At 45.8% G+C, this 21,687-nt stretch overlaps 1 protein-coding gene across 6 annotated transcripts in view; it reads left to right on the forward strand.

Moving 5' to 3' along the window:
- Positions 1-21,687, forward strand: part of ASXL2 (ASXL transcriptional regulator 2) — a 212,289-nt gene that overhangs the window by 12,666 nt on the left and 177,936 nt on the right. For 4 of the 6 annotated variants that reach the window (XM_033936463.1, XM_033936465.1, XM_033936467.1 and 1 more), the window contains exons 2-3: positions 19,660-19,742; positions 20,745-20,747. Coding sequence is in view for 1 of the 6 variants with exons in the window: in XM_033936461.1 (XP_033792352.1) it covers positions 19,660-19,742 (83 nt within the window). In the remaining 5 variants the exon portion in view is untranslated. The remainder of the gene's footprint in view (positions 1-19,659; positions 19,743-20,744; positions 20,748-21,687) is intronic. The other 2 variants (XM_033936461.1, XM_033936464.1) reach the window with 1 other exon arrangement.

The following is a 21,687-nucleotide window of genomic DNA, read 5'->3' on the forward strand; positions in this document are numbered from 1 at the left end:
AAATTATGGGTTTTAGATAATGTTTGATAGATAAAAGAGTATTAGAGAGATCTAAGGGTAAATAGAGTGTGTGTTTCTTCTATATATGTATTTTGTTAGATGTTTTGTCATGTGTTATATAGCAAGCACTTCAGGACTGGCAGCCTTATGTGCCTGGGTGTTTTTTGTTTGCTTTCTATGCTGTGTTTATTTTCCATAACTTTGATACATTGTACAATGCTGTGAAAACTAATAGTGATTTGCAAATAATCTGAAGTCCGTGTTGGATAGTTTTGGAAACATTGGGTGAACTTTTTAACCACTCTGTCTAAACAGCTATCTACTTCTTTCCCTCAGGTGTGACTATATGGGAAATATCTGTAATAATGCTGTCCTTCAATACTCAGAGGTAGTCATTGCTACTCTGCTCAGATCCAAAAAGCCTATGACAGTCCCTGTTTATGCTATGGCCCGTGAAACTCTCCAGCACTGGTGCATTAAGAAAAAGGAGGAGTCTTTCTCTGCACCGATCTCCATGATGTTAGCCTTCCTCCAAGCTGGCCTTGATAAAGGGTTAACAGTGGTGTCCCTCAGAGTCCAAATGGCAGGCCTCTCATGTTTCAGGGCTTGAGACTGATAGACTTTGTTGGCGTCTCATCCAGACATTGGCAGATTCCTAAAGGGTGCACTGTGTCTCAGGCCCCCAGTAAAACTCCCGTTCCTTTCATGGAACCTTAATGCAGTTTTGCAAGGCCTCAGCCAGGCTCCGCCCTCAGTAAAACTCCCATTCCTTTCATGGAACCTTAATGTAGTTTTGCAAGGCCTCAGCCAGGCTCCGTACAAGCCGCTGAAGGAAGTATCCTCAATGCATCTGACACTCAAGACTGTTTTTCTTGTGGCCATTACCTCAGCAAGTAGAGTCTCAGAGCTACAGGCTTTCGTGCAGAGAGCCTTTCCTCAAATTCACATAGACTGGAGTTTCTTTGTGCACCGTTCCATCCTTTTTTGCTGAAGGTTGTTTCAGTTTTTCAGTGTTCCAGTCCACAGATTCTAAGAAGAAGGACTGGATTATGAAAAAGTTGGATGTGAGAAGAGTGCTTCTCCAATATCTTGAGGTTGCCAACGAGTTTTGCCTATCTGTCCATCTTTTTGTGTTCACTAATCAGACTAGATATGGTGTACCAGACTCTAAGGCCACAATCGCCAGAGGGATCCATAGGGCCATTTCATCAACATATATTGCCTATGAAAAACAGCCACCAGTCTCCATAAAGGCACATTCAACTAGAAGTGTGGCTTCTTCGTGGGTGGAAGCTTGGGCAGTCTCCCCCAAGGAGATTTGTAGGGCAGTGACTTGGTCCACTCTACATACACTTTCCAAGTTTTACAGAGTGGATATTGAGGCAAAGGAGGACTCCATTGTGGATCCTCAGTGTTACGAGCTGGCGCGGTGATCCTTCCCTAGATTTTTTGGGACTGTTTTTGTACGTCCTGTTCATCCAGAATAACACACCTATTATACTAAAAAAAGAGATCAGGCTTGCTAATATCTTTTCTAGCAGATAAGTGTGTCATTCTGGAGCTCCATCCTGTTAGTTATTTCCTGCGCCTGCCTACTGTTTCAATCAGAAAATTTGAGTCCAGACTGAAATTTGGATGTCAGTCAGACATTAAAGCAGTATTTCTCAAACTTTCTTTTTTTTTTTTATTATTATTTATTTTAGAAATTTTTACATTATTTAACAAGCATATCATCTTGTACAGAAAGTGCAATTAAGAAAACATAATATTAAACACAACATTAAAAAAAACTTTTTATCCAAAAAAGAAGAAATAACTCTCAACTTAATCGCACACTAGTCCTCAAAATTAGGATCCAAGACTTAAGAAACGGAGTGATTTAAGGATACAAAATAACAACTAAAGGAAATCACATTATCTGATACTGAAAAGGAGCTACCGTATTTTCGCGGATATAACGCGCGCGTTATACGCGTTTTTACCTACCGCGCATACCCCTCGCGCGTTATATGCCTGAGCGCGGTATACAAAAGTTTTTAAACATAGTTCCCACCCCGCCCGACGCCCGATTCACCCCCCCAGCAGGACCGCTCGCACCCCCACCCCGAACGACCGCTCGCACGCGCTCCCACCCGCACCCGCATCCACGATCGGAGCAAGAGGGAGCCCAAGCCCTCTTGCCCGGCCGACTCCCCGACGTCCGATACATCCCCCCCCGGCAGGACCACTCGCACCCCCACCCCGAAGGACCGCCGACTTCCCGACAATATCGGGCCAGGAGGGAGCCCAAACCCTCCTGGCCACGGCGACCCCCTAACCCCACCCCGCACTACATTACGGGCAGGAAGGATCCCAGGCCCTCGTGCCCTCGACGCAAACCCCCTCCCCCCAACGACCGCCCCCCCCCAAGAACCTCCGCCCGTCCCCCAGCCGACCCGCGACCCCCCTGGCCGACCCCCACGACACCCCCACCCGCCTTCCCCGTACCTTTGTGTAGTTGGGCCAGAAGGGAGCCCAAACCCTCCTGGCCACGGCGACCCCCTAACCCCACCCCGCACTACATTACGGGCAGGAGGGATCCCAGGCCCTCCTGCCCTCGACGCAAACCCCCCTCCCCCCCCAACGACCGCCCCCCCCAAGAACCTCCGACCGCCCCCCCAGCCGACCCGCGACCCCCCTGGCCGACCCCCACGACCCCCCCACCCCCCTTCCCCGTACCTTTGGTAGTTGGCCGGACAGACGGGAGCCAAACCCGCCTGTCCGGCAGGCAGCCAACGAAGGAATGAGGCCGGATTGGCCCATCCGTCCTAAAGCTCCGCCTACTGGTGGGGCCTAAGGCGCGTGGGCCAATCAGAATAGGCCCTGGAGCCTTAGGTCCCACCTGGGGGCGCGGCCTGAGGCACATGGGCCCAACCCGACCATGTGCCTCAGGCCGCGCCCCCAGGTGGGACCTAAGGCTCCAGGGCCTATTCTGATTGGCCCACGCGCCTTAGGCCCCACCAGTAGGCGGAGCTTTAGGACGGATGGGCCAATCCGGCCTCATTCCTTCGTTGGCTGCCTGCCGGACAGGCGGGTTTGGCTCCCGTCTGTCCGGCCAACTACCAAAGGTACGGGGAAGGGGGGGCGGGGGGGGTCGCGGGTCGGCTGGGGGGGCGGTCGGAGGTTCTTGGGGGGGGCGGTCGTTGGGGGGGGGGGGGGGTTTGCGTCGAGGGCAGGAGGGCCTGGGATCCCTCCTGCCCGTAATGTAGTGCGGGGTGGGGTTAGGGGGTCGCCGTGGCCAGGAGGGTTTGGGCTCCCTTCTGGCCCAACTACACAAAGGTACGGGGAAGGCGGGTGGGGGTGTCGTGGGGGTCGGCCAGGGGGGTCGCGGGTCGGCTGGGGGACGGGCGGAGGTTCTTGGGGGGGGCGGTCGTTGGGGGGAGGGGGTTTGCGTCGAGGGCAGGAGGGCCTGGGATCCCTCCTGCCCGTAATGTAGTGCGGGGTGGGGTTAGGGGGTCGCCGTGGCCAGGAGGGTTTGGGCTCCCTCCTGGCCCGATATTGTTGGGGAGTCGGCGGTCCTTCGGGGTGGGGGTGCGAGTGGTCCTGCCGGGGGGGGGGATGTATCGGACGTCGGGGGGGGGCATCAGGCTTTCAGGATGGGGACAGACCTTCAAGGGGGGACAGACCTTCAAGGGGGGACAGGACTTCAAGGGGGGACAGTGCACGGAAAGTCAGGGGGGGTGAACGGAGAGTCGGGACAGCGCACGGAAAGTCAGGGCAGTGCACGGAAGTCAGGGGGGGTGAAGGGAGAGTCGGGACAGCGCACGGAAAGTCAGGGCGGGCGAAAGGAGCGTCGGGCATCATGCGCGGTATACCCGTGAGCGCGGTATACAAAAGTTTTTGTACATATCATCGTGATTTCTGCGCGCTATACCCGTGTGCGCGTTTTATACGGGTGCGCGTTATATCCGCGAAAATACGGTAATTATTCCTTGGACGCTGATTTTCCTTCATTCCCAAGGCGCTTCGTGGAGAGGAAGGCTGTCAAATGAGCTGGTTCAAAGAACACATATTTCAAAGTATGATACCTTACTACACATTTACAAGGATATCTAAGGAAAAATAAACCCCCAATCTGGGTCACACCAGGTTTCAACATTAGAAATTCCCTTCTTCTCTTTTGAGTCTCCTTAGAGACATCCGGAAAAATTTGAATATGAAAACCCAGGAAGTCTGTGGTTCTATTTTTAAAGAAAAGTTTAAGGATCCAGTCTTTATCTGGAGCCAGAACTACAGTCAGTAGGAGAGTGGCTGGAATAGCCACTTCTCTGTCCGATTGCTCTAATAAAGCAGATACATCCATAGAACTTTCCTGGGATTTTCCAATTACGTCTTTCTTCTGAGCATCCTGAGTCTTTATAGGTAAATAATATACTCTTATCAATGGAGGTAATGAATTCTCAGGAATTTTTAATATTTCCAGAAAGTAACGCTTTATCATGTCTCTTGGGGAAATTGAAGAGACCTTTGGAAAATTAATTAAAAGCAAATTATTAATCCGGGAATTGTTTTCAAGTGCTTCCAATTTTCTCCTCATTATCAAGTTATCTTTTACCAATAAGTCATGATTACTTTTTATCATTTTTATGTCCTTCTTATCTTCTTGGGTATCAGATTTCAATATTTCTATGTCTTCTTTCAAATTCTTAATAACTTCTTTCTGGTCTTTAAGTTCTTTATCTAAGTTTTTAATTTGAGGAGTCAGAGAATTACCCAAAGCCATAACTAACTCCCAGAGCGAGTCTAAAGTGACTTCTGGGGGTTTAACTGGAACAAAAGGAATTGTTAGTGTAGGCAAAGATAGTTCAGATGTCTGGTCTACCTCTTCAGTGCCCTGTTCCTCCATAGCACGAGTTGTCCCAGTCGCTGGTTTCTCCAAAGGGAGCGAGTCCCTCTGAGTTGTCTCCTGCTGCAAGCCCTCCGACGTGCTGGCCTCTCGAGGGGAGAACACACTCTCGTCTGACGTGCTCTCCTCTCGCGGTGAGCTAGCTCCCAGCGGCAACGGCTGGAGGGGAGGCGTCCTAACGTCGGGGCTCAGAGTCACGTCTAGCCCATGGGATGTCGTCAAAGCACTCCTCTCTGCCGACGCTTCCATCGGGCGATTCCCCGAACCGACTTGCTCGTTTTGAAGGCGTCTGAAGATGTCTTCAATTGTAGGAACCGTGGGTCCTGAGCGCTGGGAGGCACCACCAACACTCTTGCCCCTTCTTTTCGGCATTTCCAAAGAGGTAAGGAAAACACTCTCAGGCGTCCTTCCAGCATCAGACAGCGGCAGCCATCTTGGATCCTGGCCATCTCAAACTTTCTTGAGCCGGGGCACACTAACTACTGTGAAAATTAGGGAACAAACTTTGCACACCACAAGAAAGCAGAAAAAAATATTTTTTTAATCTTTCAATAATTTCCATCTAAGATACTTGAAATTGACTAATGGAAATAGTTGGCAAATGAGGTTCAACGTGGATAAGTGTAAGGTGAATCATGTCGGTAACAAAAATATTATACACGAATACAGGATGTCTGGGGCGGTACTTGGAGAGACCCTCCCCAGGAAAGATATTTGGGAGTACTGGTTGACAAGTTGATGAAGCTGTCTGCGCCATGCGCGGGCGGCGGGAAAAGGGCAAACAGAATGCTGGGAATGATTAAGAAGGAGATCACAAACAGATCGGAGAAGGTTATCATGCCGCTGTACTGGGTCATGGTACGCCCTCACCTGGAATACTGCGTCCAGCACTGGTCGCCGTACATGAAGAAGGACATAGTACTACTCAAAAGGGTCCAGAGAAGAGTGACTAAAATGGTTAAGGGAGGTGCCGTACAGCGAGAGATTAGAGAAACTGGTCCTCTTCTCCCTTGAAAAGAGGAGACTGAGAGGGGACATGATTGAAACATTCAAGATAAAGACAGGTTGTTCACCCTCTCCAAGGTAGAGAGAAAAAGAGGGCACTCTCTAAAGCTTAAAGGGGATAGATTCTGTACAAACATAAGGAAATTCTTCATCACCCAGAGAGTGGTAGAAAACTGGAACACTCTTCCAGAGGTTTTATAGGGGAAAAGACCCTCCAGGGATTCAAGACAAAGTTAGACAAGTTCCTGCTGAACCGGAATGTACGCAGGTAAGGCTAATCTCAGTTTGGACACTGGTCTTTGACCTAAGGGCCGCCGCGTGAGCGGACTGCTGGGCACGATGGACCACTGGTCTAATCCAGCAGCGGCAATTCTTATGTTCTTATGTTCTGTAGCTGTGAGTACATAGGCAACCTTTTCAGGGGGCCTTGCTTTTGCACTGGCCCCCAAGGTCTCAAGATTTTGAGGCCAGGACACCTCTTCCTTAGGAAATTCAGAGGAGCAAATCATCTGTTGAGGCCGAGGTTCCCTTGGATCCTCTGGAGTGGATTGTAGTGAACACAGATGCTAATTTTAGGGGGGTCTTGGATGGGAGCACTCACGGCAGCTCAAGGGTGATGTAGGGGCTTTGGCTTATTCAGGAGTTGACTTGGTTGAGTTCTTCTTCCTTGACATTTCCAAGTCAGTTTTTATTTGCCTGTTTCTTTCTGATTTATTGTCTTTCTGATTTCTGGCCTTTTATTTTGCTTGGATGAGTGATGATTGGCCTGTGTTCTGTAAGTGTGATGGAGTCATAAGAACATAACATAAGAACATAAGCAATGCCTCTGCTGGGTCAGACCTGAGGTCCATCGTGCCCAGCAGTCCGCTCACGCGGCGGCCCAACAGGTCCAGGACCTGAGCAGTAATCCTCTATTTATACCCTTCTATTCCCTTTTCCAGCAGGAAAATGTCCAATCCTCTCTTAAATCCCAGTACTGTATTCTGCCCTATAACGTCCTCTGGAAGCGCATTCCAAGTGTCCACCACACGTTGGGTAAAGAAGAACTTCCTGGCATTTGTATTGAATCTGTCCCCTTTCAACTTTTCCGAATGCCCTCTTGTTCTTTTATTTTTTGAAAGTTTGAAGAATCTGTCCCTCTCTACTCTCTCTATGCCCCTCATGATCTTATAAGTCTCTATCATATCCCCTCTAAGTCTCCTCTTCTCCAGGGAAAGGATTTTGCTAAACATGTAGTTCCTGTGTAGGGATCTGTGGCACTCCAGCTTGTTCTAGTTTCCCCAGAAGTACAGTGGTCTAGAGCCTGATGTAATATACAGTACTACAATGTTGTCCTACATCCTAAGACAGGGAAAGTGAATGATAGAGAAGCTGACATAAAAGAAGAGCTGTGAGAGAAGATAACAGGGAAAATGGTTATTTGTAGTTCTCATTCATCCCTGTTGTCACTGATATAAATAAGGAATGCTGTAGGATTGAGATATGGCTGGGGGTGGAACCAAAAGGCAGAGAGGGTGGGGCACTAAAATCTCTCTCTGAAAAATTGGACCAAAACCATGTTTGGGGATCACAACCTGGTCAGGCTTTAAATAGAAATAGGATTAGCCCATAAATCTGGGAAGTTGTGTGCTTTCTAGGACTACTGAAAGTTTGATAAGTGCTGTTTGATGGAATATATTTTTATTTATTCTTTGAGCTGATATACTTTGTTTATCAAAGACAGAATATCAAATATAATAAATCACATTTCATTTTCTTTGTTGTTGTTAACTGTAATGTGAAAACTAATGACTGAATCATATAGTTCTCTTATTGCTTGCTGTGTGTACTGAGCAGGGTCAGATTAAGGAATTAGCAATCTACGCACGTTTGGAGAATGTGGTGAGATGTACTCGGGAGGTTAGGATTGTTAACCATCTGTTCTTTTTTGTTCTTCAAGATTTATCAGATTTCTGCACTAATGTTCAGAATGTAGAAGAATGGCTGATGTGTCTGTGTATTTTTCTGAGTTTAAAATTGGAAGAGTAGCCTATGGATTAGAGCATTAGGCTTAGAACTACTGTGTTTACTTGTCACCTTGGGCAAGTCACTTAACCCTCCATTGCCTCAGGGACACAGTGGTGTAGTAAGGAGGTGAGGTCTGTCCTGGGCGCGGTCTTCCTAGGGTTGCAGTGGCACTCCTCCTCTCGACACACACCCCTCCCCATTCACTCACCCACCTGCTCGCTCCCCGCCCGCCTTCCCCTGTACCTTTTTGGCACTCTCTCTGATGTCACTTCTGGGACACAGGAAGTAATGTACGGGAAAGGGAAGGGGTGCCCCTCACCCTTACTGCACCACTGCAGGGACATCTTAAATTATGAGGGTTCTACTGAATACTTGTGACTCAGACTGCCCACTGTTTGAGATAGGATCCTGGGCTTGACGAACCTTGATCTTGTTCAGTAGAACTTTACTTATGTTCTTATAGTCTTTGTAACAATCAGCTTTAGTTGCACACAACCTGTCTTTTCTAGTTTTAAAGTATCACTTTATCATTAAAATATAGCGCTTGATGATCTTACCAAGGAAAGGATCCAAACCTCAAACCATATAAAATGTCACCAGTGAGATAACAGGAATAAAATATCAAATCTAGGCTATGCCCTGCAAAATGGTTCAACGTATTCATTCACCATAGAAAGCCCAGATCTGCATGCACCTCTGGGCAAAAGGGGAAACTGACCCAGACCTTGTATATAACACAGGGCTCATAGGTGAATTCTTCCTGGAATTTAAGAATGGCAGTGCCATTTTTGCCATTCTTACAACTCTCTTCTGGGTCCTCCAATGCAAACAACATGGCTTCAGTTCTGACGTGTTTCCTGAAAGGAACATAACCTGCACCTGACTACCGACTTAACTGCAATTCAAGAATGGGCTATAAAGGACAAAGTTGCCTCAACCCAAGCTCTTGTAGGTCCCTTACGCAAATAGGCATATACTTGATGTAAAAAAACTGTTGGGAGACAAGATCTCTTCCCTTAAATCATAAAACAGAATCCTTGAGATACAACTAGACTAGAGTACCCCTCCCCCAATATTCTTTTGAGCACTGCCCAGACATCAGAGCTGAAATATTCTGGATGTAGAGATGCAGGGAATAGCAGGAAGTAAAGCTGTGTCTCGCTTCCTGCTGCTACTGTTCCCACCTCCCCCTGCAGCCTATTTTTCAGACATTCCTTAGTCCAGTATCTCTCAAATTCCTTAGTCCAGCATCTCTCAAACTTTCTCGAGCTGAGGCATACTAAAGGTAGTGGCCACGGCTTGAGGCACCCAGAGTTATGCGGGCGTCACCATGATGACATTATCACATCGACATCCACTCATGCGCAGATGCCCTCCTGACAGGCCTTGAAATGCCAGTAGGGCGTGCCAGCAGGGAAGTCTAACAAATATCAACTGAGTATTCCAACCACAGATCTCCCAAGCTCCATCCTACACCCACCCAAGCTCTTCCGCAGATCCTACCCCCTTTACTAATTGTAATGCAATTTTTTTCCATTCATTTTTCATATACACACACTATACACAGCAGATATAAATTCTCAATACTGACACATTTCTATCATTATATTGAAAATAAAATCATTTTCCTTACCTTTGTTGTCTGGTGACTTTTATTTTTCTGTGCTTTTAACTATGTTTCCAGGGCCTTCTTATCCATTGACAGTTTTTCTCTCCTTCACTTTCTGCCTTGCACCCATTTTTGGTGTTAACTTAACTTTAGATTTTTCTGCTTTCTTCTCAAAATCTACTTTTCCATGTCTTCCCTTCCCTTCCTCTCTCTCTCTCTCTCCCATTCCATCACCGTTTCCATGGTCTGCCATCTCTCTCTTTCCCTCCTTCCCCCCTGTAGTCCGACATCTCTCTCCTTCCTTTCCCCCTTCCCAGTCTGGCATCTCTCTCCTCTCCTTCCCATAATCTGTCATCTCTCTCTACTACTACTACTACTATTATTATTATTATTGTTTCTATTGCGCTACCAGACTCCTCTCCTTCCCTTCTATTCCCTGGTCTGGAATCGCTCCCTTCCCCCCCCCCCCGGAGTAACATTTTTCTCTCCCTTCCTCCTTTCTGCCCCCTGCAGTCCATCTCCCTTCTCTTCCTCCTTTCTGGCCCCACTCCCAGTCCAACATTTCTCCCTCCTTTGCACCAGTCTAACATTTCTTTCTCTCTTCCTCCTGCATTCTTCTCCTCCGGTCCTCCGAGAGGCAAGTCAGCTAGCCAGTGCTTCTCTTCCTCCTCAGTGTGCCGCGGCACACTTGGAATCTCAGGAGGCACACAGTTTGCGATAGACGGCCTTAGCCACTCAGTAAGCTGTAAAGGAGTCAGGGTCAGTAGCATAGGAAACACCAATGGTCAGACATTCCTTAGCCAGCCAATAGGGCAGAAGGTTGTTATCTTCTAAGCTACTGGTCCCACCTCCCCCTGTAGCCTATTGGTTGTCTAAGGAAAATCTAAGCAATGTGCTAATAGAAGAGAGCAAAGGAGAACAAATCTAGTAATAAACTCAATCACATACCCCTTACAACCCATTCTAAAACTTCTAGGAATGACGATAGACAGATGCTGTACTATGCAACTACAAATCAACAAAACAATACAAAAATCATTCGCGGTCATGAGAAACTTGAGGCAAGTTCGAAAATTCTTTGTCAGAACACAATTCCAGCTCTTGGTCCAGTCTCTAGTCCTAGGTCTTCTAGACTACTGCAACATACTCTATCTCCCCTGCCCCGTAACCATGATTAAACAACTACAAACAGTTCAAAACACAGTGCTAAGACATCTATTCACTGAGGAAGCACGACCACATCACGGAGGCATACCTCGACTCACACTGTCTCCCAATACAAGCAAGCGTACAATTCAAATTCTACTGCCTACTATTTAAAACCATGAACGGAGACAGCCCAGTCTACCTAAACAACCGCCTAATCCAAACTACCTGAACCAGACATAGGAGAACCCACAAACCGTTCAAGCATCCCCCAATCAGAGACGTCAAATGAACAAAACAGTACGATGGCCTTCTAGCCAGACAAGCAGCAAAACTGGACCACCAACTCTCCAATTTACTGATAACGACCCCAGACTACAAATCGTTCAGAAAAGAAATAAAAACCATGCTATTCAAGAAAACCTTGAAGACAAACTAACACCGCAAGACTCTTCCCAATACTATGAAACAACTCGCTCTTCTCTTCAATTACTCTGGAAATGGCCAGATAACTTCTTTTGTAATCTGCCTTGAACCGCAGGGTATTGGCGGAAGAGAAATCACTAATGTAATGAAATGTAGGTCAGACACGCTTCTTGCCTTTAATGAACCATAGAGAGGGGAAGAAATGTTGAAGAAGGCATTGAGAAAGGAATGAGGAAGGAAAGAATAGGCTCTGGTAGAATTTGAGAAGAGGCTGAGGGAAGAGATGGACTGTGAAAGGGAGAACAAAGCTGTAGTGAATGCAAGCTGGGGGGCATGGGCTGTGATAAAAAATAAGTGGGTGAGGGATAGGCTGAAGAAAGAGAAACAGAAGAGAACAGGGAGAGGAACTGTGGGATAGATGCACAAAACATAGCAGTTAAGACTGTGCGGGTCGTTGGCCGATTTTTTTTTTTAAATTTTATTTCTTTATCATTATTCGTTACAATTAAATAACAAATATTCATGAATATTAACAGAATTTCAACATATAAAATACACTAAAATAAGTATAAAGAAATTATTCATCAATGATGTAGTCCACATTGTAATGGTCACCAGTTCCTAGTCTAGGAAATTAAATCTATTTATTTATACATTACCATCATTGACAGGCATAATTTGTGGCTTACTTTACTATGTCATAAAAAACAGGGAGGAATGGAGGGAAGTATAGTCCAAAAATTAAAAAATATCACTCCAAAACAAAAGCACCACACAAGCCAAGAAAGCTAGCTTATTACTTAAGCGAAAGAAAAGCCTCAGACAAACGGAGAGGTGTACCCACACTCTTCCACCAAAGCATCATAGGCAAAAAACTTTCACACAAGTTTAAAGTTAGCAGGTGGGAGCAAAAAAATAGCCAAGAATAATTAATGGTAAAAGCCACTGAACACAAACAGGCCAGGCCGACGATTGTTTCGTGTCCGGTAACCACTGCTTCAGGGCCTTAGCGCCAAATCCAGGCTTTCCTATAACACAAAACCCAAACCAAAAGGGAAATGAAATTGCTCACCTGCTAAAAGTTGAAAAAGAGCAAAAGCTCATCCAACTACTTACAGTACGCAGATCCTAACTGCTGCTTTCAACCACAACTTTCAAAGCACTGTTGTCGGCCTGGCCTGTTTGTGTTCAGTGGTTTTTACCATTAATTATTAGCTGTTTCTCCTTTACCTTCATGCTCATTGATTTTTACAGATGAAAATTGACATAAATTCAAAACGGTTTTGTGTAATGAAGACCGAATTCTATTAACACTTAGCCATACATCGTTTAGAGTGATAACTTTATCTTTAGGGAGAACATTAGAGTCTGGCTCCATAGCCATCTGCACTTTGCTCCCAATAAAGATTGTCCTGAAACCTCCAGTCCAGACAACATAGATAATTGTAGGGACGAGATTGCTCGCGCCTGCAAGTGGGAACACACTACTTTCCCAATGAGATGTAATAGTTGAGGAGGTGATGATGGTTCCCCAGAGGATAATGAGGCAGCTTGAATATCTAAAGTTACCTGCTTTCACATATGGTAAAACAGGAGCCAAAAGATGACAATCCATCAGGCCCATCATTAAGGTAGATGAAATAACTTTGGCCTTCCTTTTGCCCATAGTGGTAGGGTTCAATTTCCAAACAGCGATCCGTGCTCAAAAGACTTCCCATGCAAATGAATTGGGTCAAATGTCTGCCATAATCCTGTTCCATCAGTCTTTGGAAAACTGACTCAACATATACACAGAGAATCCCGAACAGCTGAGCTGCAGGGGAAGCCCCAAAGCAGCCTCCTGCCACTCAGCTGTTAGGGGTAGAAAACATTAAAAAAAAAAAGGCTACAGATGTGCATGTGTTACACACACACACACATATCTGTCCCCATCATAACAAAATGCGAGCCACCCCCCCGCAATGACCCCGCGACAACCCCGGTACCAAAAGGTCAGCAGGAGGGATGCCCCTGTTGTCACCAGCTAAAATCAGCAGGAGAAATGCCCACGCTCTCCTGCCACCGAACTGATACCACCCTGTTGAACTGACACTCTCATGCCAAACTGACCCCACCCCCCGCCAGGACTCCCCTCTCTTCTCTTCCCCAATCCCCTTACTAAAAAAAATATTGGCAGGAGGGATACCCACAGCCCCAAACCTCCCCCGTACCAGTCCCTCCTGCTGGAAGACCCGCCACTCCTAAATGGCAGGCCTTCCCCTTCTCGGTGCCAATCAGGGCCTTAGGCCACTTCCCGTACATCCCAGGATGCAGCGGGAGGGGAATGCCTGCCATTTTGGAGTGGCAGTCCTGCTAGCAGGAGGGACTGGGCAGCCCTCCTGCTGTCTACTGCGTTTACAGGAATGGGGGAGGTTTGGGGGGAGTGGGTATCCCTCCTGCTAATTTTTTTTTTTTTTTAAAGTAATGGGAGTGTGGAAGGGAAGAAGAGGGGTTGGCTCGGGGGGTCCTGTCTAGGAAGGGGTCAGTTCAGGGTCATTGTGACTACTACGATCTCACAAAATCTCTTTTCAATTTAATCACTTCGCCATCCTATATAATAAAACACTAGCCGCGCATGCGCACTCCTATCAGCGTGCTTCCATGATCAGTAGGTCTGTGGCCGCAGGAGTGCACATGTGTGAATCCCCAGCACCTACCTACACTCGCTGGAAGGACTGGACCCCAGCGGTGGACATCCTGCTCCTGTCTGCTCCTCTCACGAACCGCACCAGCGTCGGAGAAGGCTTCCGACGCTGGCGGGGATTGAGAGGAGCTGCGGTGACACCTCAAGGGGCGGGAAAGGAGGCGCCGAAAAAAGACTCCAGCCGCTACTTTCTTCACGGTCCCGACTCCAAACGCCGATTCAAGCAGCATGTGCAGCACTCTACACACGCTGCTTTGGGACCTTCTACTGCCCTGATTTGCTCTGCCGCGTCTCTTATGTTGTCATCAGGCACGTGCCAGAGTAAATCAGGGCAGTAGAAGGCCCTGAAGCAGCGTATGTAGAGTGCTGCACACGCTGCTGGAGTCGCAGGTTTGTCGGGAAAGGGGAGCAGGAAAGAAGACATGCACAGCCACTTGCAGCAGGGGCTTAGAGGGCAAGAGAGCTGCAATTCGACAGACTGAGGAAGGAAATGTTCAGATAAAGAAGAGCTGAGACTGAAGAAGGAAAGAAAATTGGAGAGACTGAGGTAGGAAACGTTCAGATAAAGAAGAGCTGAGACTGAAGAAGGAAAGAAAATTGGAGAGACTGAGGTAGGAAATGTTCAGAGAAAGAAGAGCTGAGACTGAAGAAGGAAAAAAAATAGGAATAAATACCTACAGGGAAACACAAGATCAGGAGCATACAGAGAAAAAAATACAGCATAGAGGTTTGCAGGAATAAGGAACACATAGAGAAAGTAGAGCAGAGACCCCTGCAAGAAGAGAAAAAGAGCAAAGAGACTGGGGATGAGAAAGAGAGCAGACATGTTTGCAGGAGAAAAAGCTAGGCAGTAATGTTACAGCTGGAGAGTGCAAAGTGAGGAAGAAAGCAGAGACAGCGCTACACAGGGAAATGGAGGGGGAGAGAGACAGAAAGAAAAAAAAAAAAAAGACAGATATATATTCTAGCACCCGTTAATGTAACGGGCATAAAGACTAGTATATTATATGATACAAGACGTAAGACAATTTTTTTCTGTTTAGCCCCTACCTTATAGAATGCACTTCCAAGCCACATCAGGCAAGAAACATCCCTACCAAAATATAAGACAAATTTAAAGACCTTTCTGTTTAAGGCTGCCTTTACTTCCTAAGAAATCTCATTCTTTAGGTAGTGCAGAACATTATCTTTACCCCTTCTCAATGTGTGTGGCCATTTTATTCTTTTTTTTTTTAAATAATGTATTTTTCCCCTTTCCCCTCCCTTTTGTTTCTAGTCACTATGGGGCTCATAATCGAAAGAGAAAAACGTCCAAAAACCGGCCTAAGTCGGCACTTGGACGAACATGTCTGAAAAACATCCAAGCGCCGAGAATAAAACCGGGTTTTGGACGTATTTAAAAACGACCTAGGCCTTCATAGTGCCACTCAATGTCCAAAGCTAAACGGGGTGTTTCGGGAGGCGTGTCGAGGGCGGGAGTTGGGCGGGATGTGGGCTGGCTTAGACTTAGTCGTACAGCATTTATAATCAAAAGTTTTACAACAGAGTCTAGACGGAACTTGGACGTTGTGACTTAGACCACTGTTCTTCAACCACTGGTCCGCGGATCGGTGCTGGTCCATTTCTGCCGGTCCGCGCAGGGCCGGCAAGATTAAAGTGACCACAGGTCCATTTTCAGACCTCCTGTCCCGTTGTCCCCCACACACAGCTTCGGGGACAACAGGATAGCTGATCATTTCCTGTCCCTCCCTCCTTCCTTTCCCCAGGTCCCCTTCTCTTACCGCCCTGCCGCTGCTGCTAAAGCCAACGGGAAGTCTTCTTTCCGACGTCAATTCTGACATCGGAGAGGACGTTCTGGGCCAGCCAGTCACTGCCTGGCTGGCCCAGAATGTCCTCTCCGACGTCAGAATTGACGTCAGAAAGAAGACTTCCTGTCTGCTTTAAGAGCAGGGTGGTAAGAGCAGGGGAAAGGAAGGAGGGAGGATTTTTTTTTTTTGTGGGGCAGGGAGGGAAGGAGGCAGGCAGGCAAGCAGGCTGGCTTTGGCCAGGGAGGGAGAGAAGTATACTGGCAGGCAGGCTGACTGGCTTCGGGGATGGGGGTGGGACAAAGTGTGGAAGGCAGTGAGAGGGACATAGGAAGGAGGCACTGGGGGCACTAAAGACAGGAAGGGGCACTAAGGACATGGGAAGGAAGCACTGGGGGCACTAAAGACATGGGAAGGAGGCACTGGGGACAGTAAAGACAGGAAGGGGCATTAAGGACATGGGAAGGAGGCATTGGGGGCACTAAAGAGGAGGCACCGGGGGCACTAAGGACATAGGAAGGAAAGAGGGAGCTAATAGAAAGGGACAATTCTTGGGCCCGAGTGCAGAAAGAAAGAAATGAAAGAAAAGATACACAGACAGTAGGAAACGCAACCAGAGACACATGAAATCACCAGACAGCAAAGGTAGGAAAAATGATTTTATTTTCAATTTAGTGATCAAAACGTGTCAGTTTTGAGAATTTATATCTGCTGTCTATATTTTGCACTATATTTGTCTATTTTTCTATAGTTACTGAGATGACCGAGCTCGCGGAGATGGGGCGGAAATGGGATTTTTAAATTTTAGTCCTAGTAGTTTGCTGGTCCACAAAATAATTCTTTTATTTCTGCCGGTCCACGGGTGTAAAAAGGTTGAAAAACACTGACTTAGACCATGTAAAACATGGTCTAAGTCACAAAAATCCACCTAATCTCACCAGATAAGCTCTGAAAACACATAACACAGACCCCCCATACACTACCCCAGTGATCACCAACCCCCCCACCCCCATAAAAATTATATTCACAACTTTAAATTTCAGCCTTCAGACCAGCATCACCTGGCCGTCTGGCATAGAAAAGCCTAGTCATCCAGCCCAGAGGCAGCTTAAGTCATCTTGGGGGTGGGTTAGGGACCCATAGAGAAGAGGACCCATGCCCATAAGCCCCTATAATCACTGCATTGATACTGAAACATGTGCACTGCCCTATACACCCCCAAACCCTTTTTTACTGTTATATAAGTGGCTCCTGCAGGAATAAGGGCTATTGGGGTGGTAAATAAGTGGGTCTAGGGGATTCTGGAGGTGGTTTGGGGGGCTCACCGTCCCCTGTCCCTCTTTATCTTCCTAGCTCCTTTCCTATAACCCTTCATTGTAGTTCCTTTTCAACCTAACCCTGTAAACCGTGCTGAGCTCTACGCTTGTGGAGATGGCGCGGTATACAAACCTAAGGTTTAGTTTAGTTTAGTTTAGCTGTAGTGAGGAGAAGCCATGGCACTCTTTTTGTGAAGTTCACAGCAGTGCCCTGTAAGGTACTATTTAGGTGGCATGTCTGGGTGTGCAGTCCATCACTTTGCAGACCCCTCCAACGTCCAACAGGGCTTGTTCTAGGCATTTTGGACTTGGACAGAAAGTTGGACGGAAATGTGGTATAAAGATGGACGATATAGCGGCTTGGACGATCAGATCGGTAGGACGTATAATTAGACGATTTTTGAAAGTAAAAAAAAAAGTTGGACGTATCTTTTTAACTTTGGACGGCTTGCAAGATGGACGTAAACGGACTTAGACGTCCCTTTCGATTATGCCCCTCCACGTTTCCAAGATTATATATATCAGTCTGAAGTTTTATTTTTAATCCATCCGTTTTTAACTATGTGTTTCTGTAAACCACCTAGACATAATGATAGGCGGAATATCAAATAAATAATAAACTTGAAACTTAAAACTTATTATCTTCTCTCACATGGTAAGATAGAAGTCGAGGACCATACCTAGTAACCTTCAACGTTTTGTTTATTGTTAGCTTCTTATTTGAGGACAGAGTTAGCTCTGAGTGTTGTAGTGAACTGTGGTCGCCAAATCAGAGCATCTCTGTCTTCTGTTTGTTTAGTTTGAGGAATTTGTTAATGGGTATTAACGAATTAAAGATCTTGAACAGACATTTGGATGAATTCTTTGACTGATTAATCAAGGTATCATAATGAATTATTTTATCTTCAACTACTGCCAGTTTGTATTGTTTAATTTCCCTTCTCCAGCTGACACATTGTTCCTCTTTTTGGCTTTTCTTCCATGCCCTCTCTTGTCTTCATACTAGGGATTATTTTTTTGTTTCACTTTTACAAGTTTAGTTGGGGATATCTTGTCAAGGGCTGTTGTGATGAGGTGCTGCCAGGAGGTTATGGTCTTATCTACATCATCATTCATGAAGTCCAGTTGGTCCATGATTTCCTCCCAGAACCTCTCTGCTGGTATCTTACTCCATTTCTCCCTATATGCCCTGTTTTTGGCTACTGTTATTTTTGCCTTAGGTACCTTGAGATAGAAAGTTAGGACATGGTGTTCCAACTAGATGACTGGTTCCCAGCTAGCATGGTTAATTAAGGGAAAGTTTAGTTCTTCTGATATGGTAGTGATGAAGTCGAAACTGTGACCACCCTTGTGGGTTGGTTCTAGAGGGAAGTTATCAAAATTTAGTTGCATCAGTATGTTTTTGAATGCATGGACTTTAGGGTCATTGTCCTCTTCTAGGTGTAGATTCAGGTCCCCAAGAATTACCAGCTTAGAGAAGGCTATGGTGCAGTGAGAGATCAGGTTTTGATGGGCTCATACTTAATACCATAGAGGTTGTGGAGTGCCTTATGGGTATGAGTCCTCCTCTCTTTGGTTCACTAACCCAGTGATTCCCAACCCTGTCCTGGAGGAACACCAGGCCAGTCGGGTTTTCAGGCTAGCCCTAATGAATATGCATGAGAGAGATTTGCATATGATGGAAGTGATAGGCATGCAAATTTGCTTCATGCATATTCATTAGGGCTAGCCTGAAAACCCAATTGGCCTGGTGTTCCTCCAGGACAGGGTTGGGAACCACTGCACTAACCAACCCACCGGGTAACTCTACACACCTGATGCTCTACTAGGCTTCCCCATACCAGATACTGCGGTTCTAGAGCCAGGTTAAAAACTCTAATAATGAATACTATTAAAATAATACTTTCTAATTAGAAAGAATTTTCAAAATTAGATTATTATAATTGGTGGAATATATTATGCTTTATGCTAAGCATGAGAAAGGTTTAACTCTAAGATCCGGCAATGTAAGCAAGTTTGAAAAAAATGTGGGACCTTTTATGTAACTTTGTGAACTTAGACTTAGGGGTCCTTTTAGTAAAGTACGCTAGCCGTTTTAGCATGCGCTAAATAATAGTGCACGCTAAACACTAACACGTCCATAGACTATAATGGACGTGTTAGCGTGTAGCGTGCGCTAAAACGGCTAAAGTGCCTTAGTAAAAGGACCCCTAAGTGTAATCTAATGTAAAATTGTTTATGGATTTAAAGTTAAGAATATAATATAGAGTAGAGATGACGGCAATACCCAGCGTCAAGTTAGGTTTTTGTTTTAATTTAGGATTAGTATGTATTGCATTGTTTATCTTTTTTGTTATATGACAAAATTCAATAAAATATATTAAACAGGGTTTTTATGTGGGTTTTGGGAAGTATACATGGATTCTATGATACATTTTTATAAAACAGATTTGAATTTGTAAGTCCAAGATTACATTATGGCCCCCTTTTACTAAACCACGCTAGCGTTTTTTAGCATCGGGAGTCAAGCTGAATGCTGCACGCTGCTCCCGACGCTCATAGAATTCCTATGAATGTCAAGAGCAGCGCAGGACATACAGCATGGCTCCCAGCTCTAAAAAAACCGCTAGCACGGTTTAGTAAAAGGGGGCCTGTATGAGCCAGTTTCTGTCATAAGTTATCTACACTCCTGATTTTATGTTGATGCCCCTTTTCTAGTTTATTTATACCAGAATTTGTGATTGTAGCTCATATTTTTCATTATTTCTCACTGCCAGGTCCTGGAAAAATACCCAAATACACCTATGAGCCATAAAGAAATACTACAAGTTATCCAGAAAGAAGGACTGAAAGAGATCAGGTGAGTTTGGCAATCAGTTGAATCATTAGCATATGGTAGAAAGGTACAGAACATCTCTTAATTGTCTCACCAACTTCAGCCTATTAAAAAAAAACACTTTGAATATGCACAAGATGCATTTGTAAGCAAATGATTCCATTTATGCACTGAATTTAGCACATTTCCGCTAGAGAATGACACGGTGACAAAATTCATCACCGTCCCCGTCCCCGCGGATAACCACAGGAAATAATCCCATGTCATTTTCTAGTGTCTATTTCAACCTCAGTCCTTCTACACCAGCATTCTTCAAAGCAAAGTTTGCGGGTCAGTGGTTGTGCCCAATTATACTCTGATTCTTCCCTCTCTCCTTAAAGAATGACATGAAGATGGTTTCCCGCGGTTATCTGCGGGGACGGGAACGGTGATGAATTTTGTCACCGTGTCATTCTCTAATTTCCGCCATTTGACACTAATGGATCTCTGCTTATAATACTCAAGACCTGGAGTTTTTCACCCCTGGATTATACATGCAGCAACCTTCTCGTCACCCCCCCCTCCCCCAAGGCTATTCAGGTTATACAAACACTTCATGCAGAGATTCTTCCCTAAAGGAACAGAGTTGTCTGTTGGACCTCTCACTATCTCTAGTATTTCCAAAATTAATAACCAGGGAGCACAACTGTGGTGGAGCTTCCAAATAAAATAAAAGTTTTATTTGTGATTAACAGCATATAATTGCATCTTCTAAACACATTTCATCTGTATGAGCCCAAAGCATAACTAATTATGGTCTTTAAATATCAGTATTCGCTTATCCTTTAGTACTGTGTAGGAAAGACTCATGCAGCTTAGCATGAAATTTGCAACAAGGTTCCTGGTCCTCTTAAGGTTTTGCCAAGGAACTACTACTACTATTATTAATTATTTCTATAGTTCTACTAGACATACGCAGTGCTATACAGTCACAAAGAAGTCTGATTATTTATGATCTCAGAGTAAGAAAATATTCTATGAACTCAGAAGGTCTCCATGCATTTCTCAATAGAATACTCCAGATGCTAACCTTACTCTGGTTTCTTAATTTCTGCTCCTTCCTAGGGATGACAAAAATGAACACCTCCATTCTCTATGAGAGAAAGCAAGGAAGCCCTCAATACAGCATCAGTACCATTTTATAGCCTTGTGGTGCTGCCATCTACTGGCACCACATTATTATATTCAGTATACTGTATATTAGCTCTCTGTTAACTCCAGAGGTGTATTTATCACCTCTGACATGTTATCCCAAGGAAATGCTAGTGTTTTATTCTTAGAGCAAAGGCACTAAATCAAGGGTTCCTTTCTGGAAGTACAAAGTGGTTTGTCATGCTCTGTATTCCAGTTACATTTGGTCCTCCCCTTCACAGTTTTATTTGAATTTCTATTTTTACTTAATCCAGATACATTTTTATTATACACCTAACAACATGCAGTTTTTCTCTGTAATAAACTGTGGTTTGGATTAGTAGTTGAAATAACATATTCTGCAGTCCTGTTTAAAATCCCAATTTATTTGTATGTTATCTTAAATAATAAAATGCTAGCCCGCGCATGCGCAGTAGCGAAACGTGTTCCCTGATCCCTGTTCTGTCGGGATGTGGCCGCACGACTGCGCATGCGCGCGTATTACCTCACAACAGCCTCCCTGCTCTCCACCTAGCGCTGCTTTGAAAGGGCCCGCTAACGGTCGGAGAAGGCTGCGAGCTCTGACACCGACAACAGCGCCACAGCACACCCGCCGCCACCCTCTCCGGCAGCTCCAGCTGTCCCCGATGATCCGTGTAGCCGCCCGCCTCGCGTGCTCTGGTCGGCATTCGCCCCGCCCCCGCGAAGGGAGCCACCTCTCCATGAAGCGTGCCGGGCACCTGGTAGCGGGGACGGCCGACCTTACCTCCTCAAGGGGGGGATAGGGGTAGCGCCACCT

The sequence above is a fragment of the Geotrypetes seraphini genome, chromosome 3 (genome assembly GCF_902459505.1).
Source record: "Geotrypetes seraphini chromosome 3, aGeoSer1.1, whole genome shotgun sequence".
Taxonomy (NCBI): Eukaryota; Metazoa; Chordata; class Amphibia; order Gymnophiona; family Dermophiidae; genus Geotrypetes; species Geotrypetes seraphini.